This window comes from Mauremys reevesii, linkage group 23 (assembly GCF_016161935.1).
Source record: "Mauremys reevesii isolate NIE-2019 linkage group 23, ASM1616193v1, whole genome shotgun sequence".
Lineage (NCBI taxonomy): Eukaryota > Metazoa > Chordata > Testudines > Geoemydidae > Mauremys > Mauremys reevesii.
Window position 1 is genome coordinate 14,916,001 of NC_052645.1, and position 18,911 is coordinate 14,934,911.

Here is an 18,911-nt window from a genome sequence, read left to right on the forward strand (position 1 = left end):
CCGTTGATCACAACCTGTTGAGCCTGACGATCTAGCCAGCTTTCTATCCACCTTTATACAGTAGTCCATTCATCCGGCCCATACTACTTTAACTTGCTGGCAAGAATACTGTGGGAGTCTGTATCAAAAGCTTTGCTAAAGTCAAGGAATAATAAAATGGTACCTTTGCTGAAGCACCGATTTATGCTGGTACTAAGCATGCACCCCCCATAACATGCTTTGATACTGTGTCCACAGTCCCTGAGGGACTTTACTGCACTGATTAGTGTCTGAAGGCTACATGCCCGACATGGGTGTAGTTCTTGGCAGAGATCAACTGGGCTCCTGCAGAATTTGCCAAGTTCTGCAGAGGTTTCGTTTTTAGTCTGACATCCAAGGAAACGCTAGAGCTCTCAGGTTACACATTAGCCAGCAAGAGAGGGGTGACATGCAATGGAGTTAGACTGATCCCCTAAGCTTTGTTTGAACAGGCTCGCCTACAGCCTCTGCAGCGTCTACTTCGACTTCGCTGTTCACTGGCTCGTGAGGGCTGACAAGGCATGTCAGATTTAAGGAAGCAGCATAGCGACAAGAGCAGTTACAGCTCAGGAGCCATTGCTCAAGCTGGCAGACGCTGTTCCAGAAGTGGCCTTCAGTATTTCACAGCACGGCCAATCCCAGGCATTCACAAATCCTAGTCAGGCTGCCGCCCATCCCCCAAAATCGTGATTTTAAAAAATACATTTAATTGATTTCTGGTTTGAGTCTCTAGGGCACACCGGGGTCCCATTTTCAAGCTCTTCTCTGCTAACACAAGGTCTAGAAATGTTCACTAGGAAGAGTAAGCAGAGTCTCGAATAATCACATGACTCCAGGAGCTGGGGCTTTAATGCCATCATGTACTACAAGAGTTGGCATCAGCAAGCTCCAGTCCGCCACCTCCCTGCTTCTTCTAACAAAGGAATGATGCTTACCTCCTCCCAAATTTGTGGGCCAGCCCAGTGCATGTAGCACTTGTATACTCCAGATATTGCAGGAGTGGGCCCTTTGCCAGCTGCTGCTTTGCGGGCCAGCCAGGCTGCTCCTGCAGAGTACTAGCTTGGCCACAGTGGAGTCCAGACAGAGGAAGTCTGCTGTTGCAACACTAGATTTGCCACACAGTTTGTTTCCCACATCGTTACTCAGCATTAGAGGGACGAATGGCTGGACACTAGACACAACAGGCTTGGACATCAAAGAGCAATGGACTGTTGCCAAAACCACCTCTCCGGGCCCGATGCTCTAACTTTGTATCACTCGCACATTTAGCGGCACTTGCAAGTTCACGTTTTCTTCGAATTTTAACTGCCCTTCAAGATAGTCAATTAAGTTCACAGAGGCCAACAGAGGATAAAAAGCATTAGACTGGCCACAGGCAACATTCAGCCAGCTGCAGCTCAGTGAAGAGAACCTCAGCTCTCCTGTTGAGTACAGGTTGGGGCATCTCCCCACCTGCCAGGAAAGTCATCAGGCTGGCACCACTTCAAAGTGCCGACAGCAGCGCAGCAGGTTCCAGGCCCTCACACCCTAGCACCGTCCCTCAGTTAAGAGCCTCAAGGAGAGTTGTACTTACAAGGAGACTTTCTCTGGGCGCACACCCAGAGTCCTCTAGCCAAGGGGATGAGCTTCCACCCACCACAGCAACGATCACGCGAGATCCCGGACACAGCACGACTAGCAACCCAAGAGTTAGTTGGCACCCAAGTGAGACCGATGAAAGTCAGTTTCACGGAGACAGGCAACTTCACAGTACTTTGTAAGCAGACATTTTTGCAAGAGCCATGCGCTACTGGGAGAAGCCAGAGATCCTGGAGCAGAGAAGTGAGCAGTGCCCGCCCCAAAGTTTCGAGAGGGGGAGGGCCCCACTCCCCAGTCTCTGCCACGAGGCACACAGCCAGCTGCAATATAGGTTTAGCAACACTCCCATGAGCTTTAGGGCCAGATGCTCAGCTGGTGCAAATTTGCTTCGCTTTACTGAAGTCTGCAGAGCCCATGATGCTAGCAGAGGCTTTGCCCCTAGATTTTCATGTGGCTGCAGGAGTCAGAATCCATCCCAGAATTCAGAGTGGGAGGGAGGAGGGAGGAATTTGTTAACATATCTCGTTTCCCAGGAGCCATATCCCCTCCCCTGCCTATTTCACCTCCCTTGAAGTTCAGCCCATGTCAGGAAGATACTACTCACTGCCTGAAGCATTTGGCCACCACGTTTGGTTTTATGCGGATTAACCATGCGACCGAATCTTTGCCTCATTCCATTTTATAAAAGTGTCTAAAGACGCATTCATCTGCTGTAGCATGAGTGGTGAATAAGGATGGACTCCTAAGTAAGTTGCAGTGTTAAATATTTAACAATCGGTAGCTGTACTGCGCTGGTGAAATTAAAGAAGTATCAGTCAGTTGCACGGGAGACTAATTGCCTTTTCAGTGGCCAGGAAAGGGCTGCATGGATTGTGCTGGTCCCTTCCAATCCCCCTCCGGATTGTAAAGCTCAGAGAAGCCCATTCAACCAGGGATGCTAGAACCAGAGGGGCTGGAGGGGTGGCAGCACCCCCTGGCTTGAAGCGTTTCCAGTCACACACAGGGTTTACAGTTTGGTTCAATGGCTTTCAGCAGCCGCCCTCCCCCCCTATAAAAACTGTTCCAATGCCACTGCATCCAACACAGCCATATGGGGACTGGGAATTCCCATACCAGAGGTCCACTAACCCATCTCTGGGGAGACAGAGTTTGACATGAAGAGTATATAGGCTGCTTTTAGAGTGGTTGCACCATTAAGTAGTCAAGATTTGGCAACATTTACCTTAGCAAGGTACCCACAATACTAACGTCTCTCCCTGCGATATCTACTGAGAACCCTGAAGTTTTCCTAGAACAGCATGTGACAGCCGTGATTAAGGGTTAACCATAGCTACAGACACAGCAATCACCATTCAAGGCCTTTTCTTCCTATAAGGAGGACCCAGTACGCCCATGGGAGAGAGTTCTAGCTAGACTGGACAAAGCACTAGGGCAACCGTTCTCGAACTGTGGGTCGGGACCCCAAAGTAGGTGGTAACCCTGTTTTAATGGGGGCTGAAGCCGGAAGTCTGAGCCCCACTGCCCAGGGCTGAAGCCCTCAAGCTTTGGCTTCGCCCCTTCCCCTGCGGTGGGGGGGCGGGTCCCAGGCTTCAGATTTGGCCCCCCACCTGGAGCAGAGGGAGTCGGTCTTCAGTCCCCCTTCCCAGGGTCGTGTAGTAATTTTAAGGGGGTCGCAGTGCAATGAAGTTTGAGAACCCCTGCACTAGAGAGAGATCATATACCATGTTTTATTCCACCTAAACCCCACAGTCCTGGGTGCCCCATCATCTCCTGGCTTCTTCCGCAAAACCCCGGGAAAGGGGTGCGTATAGGAAGCATTTACGCCTAGGACGAGTGTTGAAGAATCATTTGCTTCAACACCGGGGAGAGAAGCGTCTGCGTTGTTTGGGTTTGCAGAGAGTTGCAGGGATCCCCTTTGTTAGGAGTCAGAGTCACTCAGAACCCTGATGACACTCACCATGGCCACAATTCTTTTGACAGCAGCTGCTGAGAGGTCTTCTCCTTTGGGCTGTTCCACCAACGTCATGCCCATGTACTTTAGGTTGAAGAGCATTCCCTCCAGTAGAGTCTCTCTGGTGTCGGTCCAATTTTCTGGTAGCTCTGAGGAACAGCAAAGATCTTTAGTCTCAAGCGTACTAGGACTGGACGAGTGATTTCATTAAGCATGAAAATGCTGCAAGGGGATGCGGGCAGCTGGCTCATCCGCATCTCACATACTTTTGCCCAGGTGTCAGAGGGGGCCACAGTCACTGTGGTATCGCTGCACAAGACGTATCTGAGCATTGTTCAGGTAGGACAATGCTACTCTGCCCTCAGTGAAGACTTCAGAGAAACCCAGCTTGAAGGGAGACATCCAGGCCAGGAAGAAAGACTCCCAAGGCCGGTGCATGACCTCGGTGGAGAGTGACTCAGCCTGATCTCCCACTGAAGGGAGAAGACAAGACCCTACAGCTCATCTGATTTTGCCTCACGCAGTTCAGCAAATGGGCGGCAACAGCCCCACAATAGAACTGGGGATACATTCTGGAGCAGGATGCTCAGCAATATGGCCATGAACACCCATCCTCCACAGGGGGAAAAAAAAATAAAGTTACCCCTGCCCAATTTGCCTCCTTTAAGCACTGTCCTGTGGCCAAGTCCTCAGGCTCTGGATCAAAAGTTTCCTCATGGGAGCCAAGTTGCTAGGATTAAGTTTATTTAAAGCCACCCCTTTCCCCCCCCCCCCCCGACACACCTCCGTTTGCTGCAGCTGGTGATCTAACCAGAGGAGTGTGCCAGGCGGTGGAGTCACCAGAGAGGACTAACTAGCACATACCATTCTGCAGCCATCCCAACGGATCACACCTTCCCTGTGTGCTCCTGAACCATGCTCCTTTAGGACCAGCCAATCCCCTTTAATTAACTGCTAAATGGATTATGAATTAGCAAAAGTTGTGCCAGTGCCAACGTTACCTTACAAGTCTCTGGAGCCGTGCGGCTTTTAACAGCACAAGCCAAGAAAAAGACCATCGAGGTGTTTCAGTCCAAACACACCCCCACGGCCAGACTTAAAACGGGGTTACTCTGCTCACTGCTGCCCCCATCCTCAGGGCAGACGGGGGGGGGGGAGTGTAGGCACATGTTAGAGTGCAGCTGAGCCCGAGCCCATGCACAGAGTTGGAGTCGTGCGAGCGATCGCCCAAAGGGAGAGTATGCGGATGCTAATAACTGAACTGCACCAGCTGTCTTAGCTCTCACCCCCCATGAGAAAGCGAGAGCGCGAGCGCACTTCTGCATCCGATACGGATGGGAAAGGATTGTTCTTTGCACTCACTTATCTCCTGTTTCGCCACCCCATCCCGTAGCCCAGTGGCTCTCTCCCTTTCCAGACCACCGTACCCCTTTCAGGAGGTCTTGCAAACCTACCCCCCTCCCCACAAGTTTCACCTCACTTAAAACTACTGGCTTATAAAATCAGACATAAACATACAAAAATGTCCCAGCTCGCTACTGCTGAAAACGTGCTGACTCATTTTGACCACAGGTTATAAAATACATCAATTGGAATATAAATATTGTACTTACATCTCAGTGTCTAGTGCACAGAGCAGTATAAACAAATCATTGTCTGTAGGAAATTTTAGTTTGTACTGACTTTGCTGGGGCTTTTTTAATGTTGCCTGCTGTAAACCTAGGCAACTAGCCGGGCTGCTCTGAGTGGCATGGTAAGGGGGTGGGGGGGTTGGATAAGGGGCAGGGGGTCCCAGGGGGCACTCAGGGGACAGAAGGGTGGGGTGGAGGTTCTCGGGGAGGGGTGGAGGGGTTGGATAAGCGGGGGAATCCCAGGGGCCTGTCAGGGGACAGGGGTCGGGAATAGGGGTCGGGGCAGTCAGGGAGGGTAGGATGGGGGGTGAGGGGTCCCAGGAGGGGGCGGTCAGGGGACAAGGAGCAGGGGGAGTTGGATGGGTTGAAGGGTTCTGAGGGGGCAGTCAGGGGGCGGGAAGTGGGAGGGGAGGATAGGGGGCAGGGGCCAGGCTGTTTGGGGAGGCACAGCCTTCCCTACCCGGCCCTCCATACCGTTTTGCAACCCCGACGTGGCCCTTGGGCCAAAAAGTTTGCCCACCCCGGCCCTAGAAGATCTCTGTGCACCCCCAGGGGTACACGTACCCCTGGCTGAGAACCACTGCTTAGCCTGCAAGAAGAGTCGCTTCCTTACCCATGAAATGCAGGGCCAAGGAATGCACATTCTCAGGCAGGCCAGTACAGCTCACCCTGCGGCTAGTGTGGAGAACCTCCTGAAACCCCACCAGGCAGCTCCCGAGCCGGAGAGCCTGGCTTCACACGGTGAACAGGAACTGCTCGGCAGCAGTCCCTTCTGTGCACACTGGCTATTCCTGTGGAGCTGGACTAACTGATGTCAGTCAGAGCGAACCCCCCCCACGATGCACGCTTCACTGAGCTCTGCTAGGCACGGGCACGGAGACAGGAAGCTTGCACAATAGCATTTAAACATTCCAGGCCAGATCCTCAGCTGGGGTTAATCCACACAGCGGCTATAAACTGGTGCAACTCCATTGGACTCAATGGAGCGACACAAGCAGAGGATCCAACCCCGTTTTGAAAGAGCAGGGAGAGATTGTGTCAATACAGCAATCATGGACATGTCTTAGCAGCAGAGAGACCAGAATAGAGGCTCGTGCAGGCTATTGTTTGACGCCAATCTGAACAGATCAGGTTTTGTTGTCTCCCAAAAGGCCTCACACATGGCTTCCTCCCCCAGGCACAGAACATCTCTAGTGGCAAGATAATTGTCCTAGACTTCTCCAGTTTCCTACTGCGGTGCAAGGTAGGGGACCCCTGATGAGCGAGTGAGTAGGATGGATCACAGCATGGAAACACCAATTCATCACCCCCGTAGCTAGTGATTTTAGAAGAGGCATATTGTGGCACTGAAGAGGGGGAGCAGGACTGGAACGGAGACCTGGATGCTAAAGGAGAAGTCTTGGCACTTCAGTCGTACCAAGACTAAATGCATCTAGTTCAGGGGTCGGCAACCTTTCAGCAGTGCTGTGCCGAGTCTTCATTTATTCACTCTACTTTAAGGTTCCGCGTGCCAGTCGTACATTTTAACATTTTTAGGAGGTCTCTTCCTATAACATAGAACTAAACTATTGTTGTAAGTAAAGTAAATAAGGTTTTTAAAATGTTTAAGAAGCTTCATTTAAAATTACATTAAAACGCAGAGCCCCCCGGACTGGTGACCAGCGTGAGTGCCACTGAAAAATCAGCTGGTGAGCCGCCTTTGGCACGCGCGCCATAGGTTGCTGCTACCCCAATCTAGTTCATCGGTGTCCAAGACCCGCACTAGAATTCATCAGAGCCTCGGGGACAGAACTCGGAGCCTCTTGCTCAGGGGCCGACCCCTGCCACCAGGAGTAAAGGAGATTCCTCTTTCAGCAACACCAGACTAAGTCGAGCAATTCCATTTCACACCAGCAGGGGCAGTGGCGCACATATCCTACCTAACCAGTTCATTGGGGGCCAGCTCTGGTGCACGCATTTAATTTTTCACAAGGCTTTACTTATAACTAGAGGCAAGGTCTCTGCCCCCCAGAGAAATTCCCAGGGAGCTGCTAGGAGCATGGGAGGCTGTTTTCACTCCTATCTATGGAAGGCACGAAAGAGGGCACCAAAGGATGGGGGCTATGGCACGGCTGTTCTGGTGGAAGAGATGGGTCTTGTCCTATCCCCACTGGAGTGAGTGGCCGCATGCTGGCAAGGAGGCGTTTACAGCAGACTGCAGAGGCTTAATGCAGGGATCTCACTGCGGGAGAAGGAAGCCAGTGAAGAAAGGTTAGTGGTTCTGCTACTGTGTAGCAGGGGCCCATGTTACGCTTTCAAATCATCGCCCAGGGAACGCTGCCCAGGGCCTTCGGCCTTTTCCACCTCATCTAGCAGCAGAGGCAGCAGCATTAACCAGCCTCCAAACCTCTATGGGTCTGGAGCTCATTTCAGAGACACCAATGAGCCTTCTCCGGGAAAGTTACATTAAAGGTCCGACTGCTTCTTCCACCACCATCCAGCTACGGCAGCACTGTCAGATCAGCCGTGCTGAGACGGGTGTGGAGGGTGCTCTGTGCGTGGTAGCTGTCCACAGATGGCACAACACCATCACCCACCTCGTCAGCAAGTAGTATTGTTCAGCAAAGGTGTCCCGGGTGCTACTCTCCCCCACATCCACCTTTCTCAAACTGCATCACATCCCCACGCTCCCTTTCCCAGTAGTGGCAGCTACAATAAAAGTCTTCAAGACAGTCCACTCCAGCCCCCATGGGGCCCATTCCAAGTTCTCCAAGTGAGCTTTGCTCCCCTCAGATGCAAGTGAGCATCTGGCAGCACGTGGGTACAGGCCAGCCATGCTAGCAGGCAGAGCACGCTAGGGGCACGTCACCGCTCACTCCTGGTGGCAGCATGTCAAATATATACACCACACGCTCAAACAGTGCAGGTACAGACAGCGTAGCTAGCAGGACTCTGCTTAGGAGACTCGGGTGCAGACACCCGAACCCTGTGGGTACGTACGCTACATGGCTCTCTATGTGCCCTGCTATTTTTAGCAGGGTCGTGCTTCCCCGTGCCAGAGCCAAAGCCCCCTGTCAAGAGCCATACAGCCTGTTTTCACTGCAGCGTCTAGCTCCACACATGCAGCATAGATGTACTGTATGAATCAGGACAGAGCAATCCCCTGCCACGCCTCCAGTGCTTTAGGACAGCAGGGTCACAAGGCCACAACCTCACCTCTCCACCCGCCCCCTCGGCTGAGCAGAGCTGCAGGTGCCCTCCACAGCAGGTAATTCCCCGGCCGCTCTGTGCACATGCTTTTACAGAGAACACTGCCATGTAATCCTAAACCAGAGGGTGACTTCACCCTGATGGGAGCGGTTACCCTGGTGACTCACACATCCCGGAGCATGGCTCATTCAGGGCTCTGACTGGTTGTGGAGAGGAACCTCCACTGCCAGGGTGTGGAGCCAGGGGCAGTTTCATGGTGCAGATTAGCCTGGAGGGGTGGAGGTTGCAAGCTCCGTAAAGCGCTTTGAAATCTATGCACTATATCAGCAGTAGTCAATTGGCAGACCGCAGGCCAAAGCCAGACCTCCAGGCGCTTTTCAATGGATCCCAAAATCTTTTTATTTACTTATTTTCTCTGGAATCTGGACCCTGACCAAAAAATTTGGACCTTGACAAAAAAAAGAATCGACTACCCTCGCACAACACTGTCAAGATCTGTTCTGCAGTGCACTGGAAGGGCTATATTAGAATCAGATCATTAGAATTTAGGGTTTTGTTGAATTCAATATGAAAGCGAATAGACATTCATTCCTGGGGACAGTGAATCGGCTATCAAACAAGTGTGTAGTTCCATCTCTGGAGCAGTTAGAGGGGACACCGGCTTCTGGCACCCCGGGATGAACGCAAAGTGATCAAAAATAATGAGGAGTCCTTGCAGCACCTTAGAAACTAACAAATGTATTTGGGCATAAGCTTTCGTGGGCTAGAACCCACTTCATCAGATCAGGGAACAGAACAGTGCTAATACTGACATCATTTGGTTTCAGAGAAACACCCCCGTTGAAACAGAAGATGTTTCAGGCTGTCTGAAGATTCAAGTGTAAAGTCACTCGTTTGTTTACATACGAATAGTAGGGTTGTCAATCGCAGTTAACTCATGCAATTAACTCAAAAAAATTAATCACGATTAACTGCAGTTTTAATCGCACTGTTAAACAGACTACCAATTGAAATTATTAAATATTTTGGATTTTTTTCTACATTTTCATATATATTGTATATATATGAAAATGTAGAAATGTATATATGACACGCCACGTAGGAATCCTCATTTTCCGGAGAACAGGGTACCCTCCTTCTGCAACAGCAAGCAAGTAAGGGGGAGGCAGCAGATAGAGATTCCACCCGAGTCTGTCCAACTACTCCCTGTTTCAAGGTTTGCCGAGAGTTGGCAGCAGCCACTGAATGTGACAGAGCACGTCAGGACTCGCCATTTTGGGGAGAACATGCAAGTCCATCTGAGCCGGACAAATCCTTGCTTTGGCAGCGGTTTTGCTTTGCAAAGAGATGCACAGAAGCCATTAGCTGTGGCCAGAACAGGTGAGCGGACTGTAGAGACTACGGCTCCATTGGTGATATATTACACCACCTCCTGCATTCCTCCAGATTTTGGAACTTCAGTGACAAGCCAGGGAGGTTTTGGATCTGACCTACCAGCCGTGCTTTGGTAAGCAGCATGAATCATGTCATCCCCGCACTGTGCCCATCTGCTCTGCCCTGATGAGCAGATGGATAATGCCCCATATTCCTGAATAGTTGAGGATAGTGGTATCAAGGGGGGGCTGTCTATATGCACCGCCAGGCCAATCAGCCTAGGAGAGGCACTGCAGGCCTAGCCTGAAGGCAGGCAAGGGACAGGAAAGAGGAGTGAGCCGCAGCAGCACGGAAGCCTTTTGAACACACAAGTGCATAGCCCTATCTACTCCCAGGCACAGAGCAGCCAATGGAGAAGCAGAGAAACCTCGCCCAGACTGGGATTTCTGGGAACCCGAGTCCTGGTTCCAAGCGAGCCATACAGCCAGCATGCTCAACCCCGGGGCACTGGACGCCAGAGTCTGACTCCTAACCCTGTTCATCCACGAGACGGGACAGCCCCGGTCCGGTTCACAGGGGCAGAATGCAATTGGCCAGAGCAAGGGCTGAACTGCAGTGGAAACAGCCTAAGTCCCCGGGACTTGGGACACCCCGTTGTTTCCCAGCCCCAGTGGGGTTCTGGCACTCGGACTCGATACACTCACCCAGCCAGCAGGGCACGGAAAGAATCTACTTTGCTTGCCTAGCCTGAGTCTCAGCAGCCGCTGTACCAGGGGATGCTATTTTTAGCCACGCGTTGTTTATGATAAAGTTCCCCGCCCCCACCCTTGCGGCTGTGCGGATGACCCGCTCCCAAAGTTCAGCGGGGAACCAAGGACAAGCCAGATGCTTTCTGTAACTTGGTACCATCTGTTTACAGACACGATGCAAAAAAGGGCTGAATTTTGTCAGCATCAGAGACTCTTTCAGTGCCACTGATTTCTTGGCTTCCCACCCCTGCGGTTCCAAAGTAAGTGAGGGTGTAGCAGTACGACTCTTGCAACACATCTCAAGCTCTGCTCGGAGGGGCAGACGTGCCTGTTATGGTCCCCCAGTGCTTTTCAGCCTCAGAGCACTTTACAAGCAGCTGAAGGAGCTCTAGGAGCTGGAGAACAGAGCACCAGGTTCCAAGCCAGGCACCTCTTGTTTGTTCGATCTGCTGCTCTTGTGATGACTTCCTCTGTGGCTTTCAACAAGCCACAACTTCTGCCCCACCTCTCTTCCACTCAACCCTCCTGCCCCGGGCGTAAAGTGCAAATGCGAACTGATCTGCTCCAAACTGATGCGTACAGCACTTCCCAGCACAGAGACCGTGAACAGGTAAGTATTAGAGTGTGTGAAGCAGGCGGACAATCTCTGCCATGAGGTCATCGTTGGAAGGCATGTCTTTTGAAAGGAGACTATTTCTTTTAAAGCCACCTGAAGCAGCAAGTTTACTAGCCAACCTCTGCTATCAGAGATCTGGTATGTAAGTTGCCAACCCCAAACACACAGATCATGAAAGGTTGTTTGGTTTCTTTAAATTATTTTTTTAAGTTTGCCTTCTGGGTTTTGAGCCTCGGCGGGGGCAGGAGGGGGTCTGGGGAGGAAGGGGTCGGGGGGGGGGGTCACCTTTTTGAACTTCTGAACCAGGAGGGCTAGAAACCGGTTTTTAAAGAAGGTAAATCCAAGGTTCACATAATCACAGGGCTCCAGGAACTGGGGCTTAACATTTGATGGGGGGAGGGAGGTTAAGAGGCTCACGATAAAATGGTGAGTTGACCACACTGGCTACACAAGCAGGGGCGTGAAGACTGTGGCGGGGCCTTTCCATTTCCAGCACTGAGTGCAATGAAGGCCTCAGCCCGCTCCCGAAGCTGCATTGTGCTTGTATGTAGGGGGTGGGGGTGGCAAGCACTGTGCATGGAGGCAGCTGAGTAACGTTACTTGGGCATTAAAGCAGCTAAGTAATCTTGTTCTGTGTGTTGCATATTCAGGCTGAGAGCAAGGGTTTTGAGGGGGCAGGTGCAGGGCCGGCTCCAGGCCCCAACACGCCAAGCGCTGGCGGCAGGCACATCTGCGGGAGGTCCACCGGAGCCGCAGGACTGGCGACCGCCAGAGCGCGTGCCGCTGTGCTTGGGGCGGCGAAATTGCTAGAGCCGCCCCTGGGCAGGGGAGACCAAGGGAGAGGATCCTCAGGTCCCACTTTGACTCAGCGCCCCCAGTAGGGAAGTCTGAACACTGACACTTTCAGAGGCACACAGCGGTGCTTGGTTAGGAAGCAAGCTCCGAGGAAATACTCGGAGAGGAAGATGGTTTGTAGCCCAGGAAGGGGCAACCGTCAGAGCGAGGATCATTCTGAGCATTGGCAGGAGCCATGACGCTGCTCTCTATCAACTTCACCAAAACTGTTCCCTCCCCTGGATTTCCCTCTAGGACTCCCAAGACCTCCTGGGGCGAAAAGAAGAGCCCAGCTTCCCCCACACCGTGGGGAAAACGTCGGGAAGTGCCCACTGCTCCCCTGGCTTGGCTGACCAGCCCTTCACCAGCTCACCCCTCCTCGGCTGGCACAGCGGGATGGCAGAGACCGTCAGTTATACAGTACCAAGCACCCCTTTGGTTAGAGCGATGGCGCACGGCTTGCAAACGGATTTAGATCAAGAATCACAATCAAATTGCAGTTGAGAGAAGCAGACCTGAAAGGGGCTGCAAAGCTCCCGGTGGTTTATGCTTTGGTTTGGGAGGGGGATGGGCAGAGTGGCTTGTTCTGACGTTCCTCCCCCATCTCAGGAGCGCGCACAGCTCACGGGCACCTCAAACAAACATTTTCAATTCACAAGCCAGCCACAGTCTGCACACACATTGCTCCCCCCCCGCCCCCACTTCCCCTCAAGCACGGCTCGCTCTTGTTCGCATTTGCCACGCGCAGAAACTTTTCTTCAGTCTTGAAATCTGCAAATATTTCAAGGTGACAGTTCCCTGGAGCATTTGGAGTTCACTGGATGTGCCCCTGGGGATGATGGCTTGGGGATACTAGTCTCACTGCTGCTTCCAGCAAAAGCGTGAGAGTGTGTGCGCGTGGTGGTAGGTGTGAGTGTGAGAGCACGGCCAGTGTGTGTGAGAGATGGAGCAAGGAAGGGAGTGGTGGTAGGGGTGTGTGAGTGAGAGAGAGTTGTGTGTGTCTGCGCACGCGATGGAGCAAGGAAGGGAATGGTGGTAGGTGTGTGGGGAATAGATTTGTTCAGACCAGAAACCTTTTCCATCTTGGAGCCTCCCCACGGATTCCAAGATTAGATTTTCACAAGTCCCCATTCCAAAAAGAGCTTTATCATTACGTTCATTTTGAGGGCAGGAGGGTGGGGTGGGGGCACAAATTTAAAGCTAGACATATATACACACTCAAAGCCTTAGTAAGTCCAATGCAATCAAATATGCTCGTAACCGAGAGCCCTTTCTGCAAGAGGTCAGTATGCATTTACCCGGAATCACCGCTACATTTACACAGCAGATGTCTTCGTGCCAATTGACAGTGACTCCTGCTTTTCATTCATATTTACTCAGCACGCAATAATTCTCATGCAATTCACAAGCTTGTTTAAGACAATTTAATAGCAGAGTCTGAACGGCTTCAGTCTAAGACCAAAATCTGGTTTGCTTTTTAAACTCTCTAGCTGGGTACGTGTCAGAAAAATCCCACCCCGCCACTCTCTGCAGACTCTGTACCAAGTTGCAGCCCAGTGCCAAAGCACCTACCGCCGAGTTAAACTCCTGCTTAGGATTCCTGCAGAGTGCCGAGACTCCGGCAGCAGTGCGGTCATTTCAGATCCAGAGATACCAGCCTCTTAATCCTTAAAAGAGGCAAAAAAACCTGGAGTGAATCTCAGCGGATTAGTGAAAATCAAGCAGTTTGATCTTGCCACCATGTAGTGAAGTCTCCAGACACTAGGGGTTTTTACTGGCACAGCGAAAGCTGGCAAAGGAAAATACTTCATTCTAAAAACTGGATTAGTGCACTTTGGTATGCTGGGATCTTGGGCTTTCCTGCACACCTGCTGGTATTGCACCTCTGGCAAGAGCACTTAGCGAAAATCCCACTTATCTCCTTCCATGTGTTTCTTCACAGAGCTTTTAAGGAGACGGAAAAATGCCAGGTTAGTCCAAGATCCTATCAATGGACAGGTCTGTGCATATGCACCACGGTGAGTCAGAACCAAAAGGGGAGCAGTCACACTTTTGGCCTTATGGAAGAAGGCAGCCTGGAGGATCGGACCAGCTCTTAGAGAGTGTTGAGCAGGAGGCTGTTCCCAGCCTTGGGACATGGAGTTAGGAGTGGGTGAAGGAGACAAAAGAACCAGTCGGAGAATCTTGGGTGGAACAGAGAGGCTGGGACATCCCGTGGGAGAAAATGAGATCAGAGAGCAGCTGCTTTAGAAGGTGAAGACAAGAAGCTTGATCTGATTGAACCAATGCAAAGATGCAAGGGACAGGAGCTCAAGGTGATCCTGGGAGCAGCATTCTGGACACACTGAAGGGATGGAGAAGGATATACCACCCATGGCAGGAAATTAATATCTCAGACTCCCATCCAAGCTGCAGCAGAGAAGAGGGGGAGAGAGAGAGAGAACACACAGGGTTTAGATACTGGGAGAGGAGTCAGAGATCCCACCAAGGATGAGAGGCCAGGCAGGCAGGAGTATCATAACAGTGCTAAAAACAACTAAGAAGGGGAAGAAAATGGAAAAAAGTCCACTTCAAACCCTTTCATTATTATGTGGGAGCAGGGAAAGGAACCAGGGCTCTGTGTGTACATGGCAGGTGCCCAGCAGCCTTTGAATGAATGCAAGTTACAGCTACTGTCCAAAGCTCAAGAATCTAGTACCCAGCTGGATGGAATGTAAAAAAAAAATCTTACTGCAGTGCTTGATTTTTCAAACTGGTATCCTGGGTGTAGCATATTTTTAAGCCAGCTAATAAAACCAAAGTTACAAGTTAACCACTGATTTGACTCTGGGTAAAGTACAAACTAAACCAAAGCAAAAAATCCCACTGCAGAACTTTAACCCTTTCCATGAATCCGGCACCCTTTGAGATCCACCAGTGATGGGACAAGAAGGAGAAGAAGAATCCAGACTGACTAAGAGGAGTGCAGGGCTAACATCTGCCACGATGGAGGGCAGGCTTAGAGAGAACACATGCGGCCACCAGACTAATGCATGTCTACTATGACACACCACATTAAGATGTGTTTAAATTGCTCAGCAGGCAAGAGCATTGTGTGGTCTCATTACACTCCATTCTTCTCCGGGGAATGCAGCAACTTTTGTTTGCTTAGAGTTTCCTTTTGCACAAAAGAAAAGAAAACCCGGACATTCCACGGTCAAGGACAACAATCCCAAAGCTGTCAAGCCACAGGGCAAGTAGGGTGGTTGGTCTGCAAAAGGCAAGATTTGGGGTAGAGAAGGGCTCATTTAGGGGGCTGAGAAACGTACATTCCTTCCTAAAGGAAGTCAAGTCAGCGATCCCTGGTAGGAACAGTCTGACAGCAGAGCTATGGAGTTCGGTGGTGTTTGCAGGTAAGCGGACCGTGACTCACTAAATTGGCTCAAGACATCCAGGCAGGCCCATAACCTCACCTAGACAGCGCAGCGATCCCTAAAAGATGGCGCTGTAACTCCAGGTGCGAGGAAAAGGAATTCCTTGCTTAGACACCATTTCATTATCAATCACTAGAAGCAACACACACAGTGGCCTCATTCACTCTGCGGAGACCTTAAGTAACTATTAACCCCGTTGTACATCGTCCTACTTAGAATCATAGAATCTCAAGGTTGGAAGGGACCTCGGGAGGTATCTAGTCCAACCTCCTGCTCAAAGCAGGACCAAACCCCAACTAAATCATCCCAGCCAGGGCTTTGTCAAGCTGGGCCTTAAAAACCTCTAAGGATGGAGATTCCACCACCTCCCTAGGGAACCCATTCCAGCACTTCACCACCCTCCTAGTGAAATAGTGTTTCCTAATATCCAACCTAAGCCTCCCCCACTGCAACTTGAGACCATTACTCCTCGTTCTATCACCTGGTACCACTGAGAACAGTCTAGATCCGTCCTCTTTGGAACCCCCTTTCAGGTAGTTGAAAGCAGCTATCAAATCCCCCCTCATTCTTCTCTTCATACTTGCTCATTCAGCTGTGGGCTAAGAACATTTTCACTATTCTTCCATTTGCAGACAGGGCTCAGGACTGTCCAGACCAGAGGGCAGCACAAGCCAGGCCCCAACCCGCTCCCCCAGAGGGTAGGGCCGGGGTCAGAACAATACATCCGCACTGGGGTGTGGTGGGGTTTTCGGGAGCGCTCTGGGCCCAGCGTGCTCCCCCAGAGGGTAGGGCCGGGGTCAGAACAATACATCCGCACTGGGGTGTGGTGGGGTTTTCGGGAGCGCTCTGGGCCCAGCGTGCTCCCCCAGAGGGTAGGGCCGGGGTCAGAACAATACATCCGCACTGGGGTGTGGTGGGGTTTTCGGGAGCATTCTGGGCCCAGCGTGCTCCCCCAGAGGGTAGGGCCGGGGTCAGAACAATACATCCGCACTGGGGTGTGGTGGGGTTTTCGGGAGCGCTCTGGCCTGGCCCCTCTCTGCTTAACTGAGAAGGGAGGGAGCCGAGGAGGGATTTCACTGTATGGCTGGAGAGAAGAGCCGAGGCTGGATACAGGTACAGCCGGGGGGGAGCACAGGGGGTCACCGTCCCCCAGGTCAGCAACATTTCGCCATGAGAACCGGCCTGGGGAAGCCGGTCCCAGCCCCAGCCCCACCCCAGCGGGCTCCCACCCCAGCCTGCTCTCGGCCGGCCAGCAACAGGAAGCGGCTCCCGGGACCGCCAGCCGGGCGCGCTCCCAAAGCAAAGCAGGTCACTCGGGGAGGAGCAAACCCTGCTCCCGGCTGCCCCGGGCCAGGGGAGGGACTAGCCGCCCCCCGGGCTAAGCACCCCGCTCCCGCCCCAGCTCCCCGCCGGGGACTCACTCTTGTGCTTGCCGCTGCCCCAGGACTGCTTGGCGGCGCTGGGGCTCCGGATGATGGCCCTGCCCGCCGACCGCAGCGCCTCCATGGCGCGCCCCAAACTCTCGCCAACAAACTTTTCCCGGCGCGGCGCGGCGGCGGCTGCGGGCTGCCCGGAGCCGCCTCCCGGCCCGGGCGGTCGAGGGATGATCGCGTGGGGGAAGTGGGAGGATCGCGCTGCAAATCCGCCCCGGGCTGGGGTGGTGACGCGGCTGCTCCCTCCCCGGCCGGGCCGGCACCTCCCGCTTGGGAGGAGCGGGAGCCCCGCCAGGCTGCAAAGCAGTTCCCTGAGCAGCCCGGGGGGGGTCATATCAGGCCTGGGCCCCCACTGGGCCCCCCCCCCCATAGGGCAGAGAATCACAGAATCTCAGGGTTGGACGGGACCTTAGGAGGGATCTAGCCCAACCCCCTGCTCGAATCAGGGCCAATCCCCAGGCAGGTTTTTGCCCCAGATCCCTAAATGGCCCCTTGAAGGCTTGAACGCACAACCCTGGGTTTAGCAGGCCAATGTGCAAACCACTGAGCTGTCATGTCCGTGTGCTGCAGACGTGTGTCATCAGGGCTGGACCCAATGGCCTCATGTCCCCCATGCAACAGGTTTTAATTGCTCATGTCATTTGATCACCGTGGCAGCCATTCCTCAAATACTGGGACCCTCCCTGTATTATAGTGAAGGAGGCCCCATGTTTAAATCAGTCAGCTCATCTGTCCCCACACATATACAGTAAATGCCTTGGCAACTCCAGCATGATTTTGCCTCGCCAAATGCCATATTATCAAATCAGTGGTCTTTTCACAGCCTATTTTATGGCACTGGTGACCCTCTTTCATATGAGCTTGATTCACCATTCTGATAAATCCAGAGTGTATTTAGATTTTGAATTGAAAATCATTTACACCATGTGATTACTGCATTGTATAATGTACAGACCCTGGCAATAAGCACCGAGAACGACTATCAAAAGACTGTAATGTGTTAAAAAGCCATGGGAAGAACAATTTTATTTTTTGTTTCCTTAAAGCCTCAAATGTAGTACAAGCAAATTCCATGCAATATTTTAGTATCACATTTAATAAAGGGCTATACGTGTGTAACTCCATGTGTAGCTTGATTTCAGCTGGCTACTAGGAGGCTTTAAACGTATGTGGCTAAGTGTTGGTAGGGTTAGGGCCTAGCAGGCTTGTTGAAATTAAAGGGATATTATTGGAAGTGGGCGGGTTAGGCCCAAAATGTAGGTTTTGTAAAATAATTTTTTTTACAGGTTTTACAGAACTTCCTATTAATAGATATATTTTAATGTAACTGAAAACAGCTTTTTGATTGAATTTAAACATTCCCATCTGGTGTTGGCAATCCAAACCTTGCAGCATTGCTCTGGTACGCGAGGAGCCAGAAAGCGAAAGTGATGTAGAAAGAAAAGTAGAATTGACTAAGCTATTTCCATTGTCGAAACTGAGTGAAATGCAAGAAAGGGATAAACCGCACGAATAATGAAAAGTAAATTAGATTAAAGACAGTCTTTCGGTTTTAACGATCTAACCTATTAGTAATAGTTCCCCCCAAAATACACTGTCTGATTTTTAACCTGACAGTAGCCCTTTAAGAGCAACAGCTGTGGTCTGAATTTGAAACAGGAGATTTAAATTAACTGCTATCAAAAGATACAGCGGGTTGTCTAATGCAGCTGGTAAATAACAGCATGGGCATGTTGCAAGTGTATAATGAAGTCAGTTTAAAGGTCCCTGTGAAGCTGTAGGCCCCGATTCAGCGAAACCCTTAAGCATGTGCTTAAATCCATCCCTGTTCAGGAAAGCACACAGCCATATTTGCCTTTAAGCACGTGTTTAAAGCGGCATTGAAGCCAAGGGGTTTAAGCACACACATAAATGCTTTGCTGAATTGAAGCCCTGTGGCTGAGAGATGTTGGCTGAGCCCAGTCCCCAAATTACAGCGTGCTGGAGTGGTTCATCCTTGCCAACCGCTGAATGGCCGATCCAGATACTCTTTAAAATCCTGTAACAAACTAAGCTGATCAATCCACATGGCAGGCTTTTGATGCAGCCGTGTTCCATTTTTCCTCTTCTCGGGTCTACAGTTTTC

The 18,911-nt window shown here is 51.5% G+C and overlaps 1 protein-coding gene across 4 annotated transcripts in view; it reads right to left on the reverse strand.

Annotated features, from left to right (window-relative positions):
* LDLRAP1 (low density lipoprotein receptor adaptor protein 1) overlaps window positions 1-17,038 on the reverse strand; it is a 48,400-nt gene extending 31,362 nt beyond the window's left edge. Inside the window, exons 1-2 of one of the 4 annotated variants that reach the window (XM_039511612.1) lie at window positions 16,775-17,038; window positions 3,554-3,696 (exon numbers count right to left, since the gene is read on the reverse strand). In XM_039511612.1, the coding sequence (XP_039367546.1) occupies window positions 3,554-3,696; window positions 16,775-16,859 (228 nt within the window). In that variant the 5' untranslated portion in view covers window positions 16,860-17,038. The remainder of the gene's footprint in view (window positions 1-3,553; window positions 3,697-16,774) is intronic. The other 3 variants (XM_039511611.1, XM_039511614.1, XM_039511613.1) reach the window with 3 other exon arrangements.
* Window positions 17,039-18,911: the final 1,873 nt, after the last annotated feature.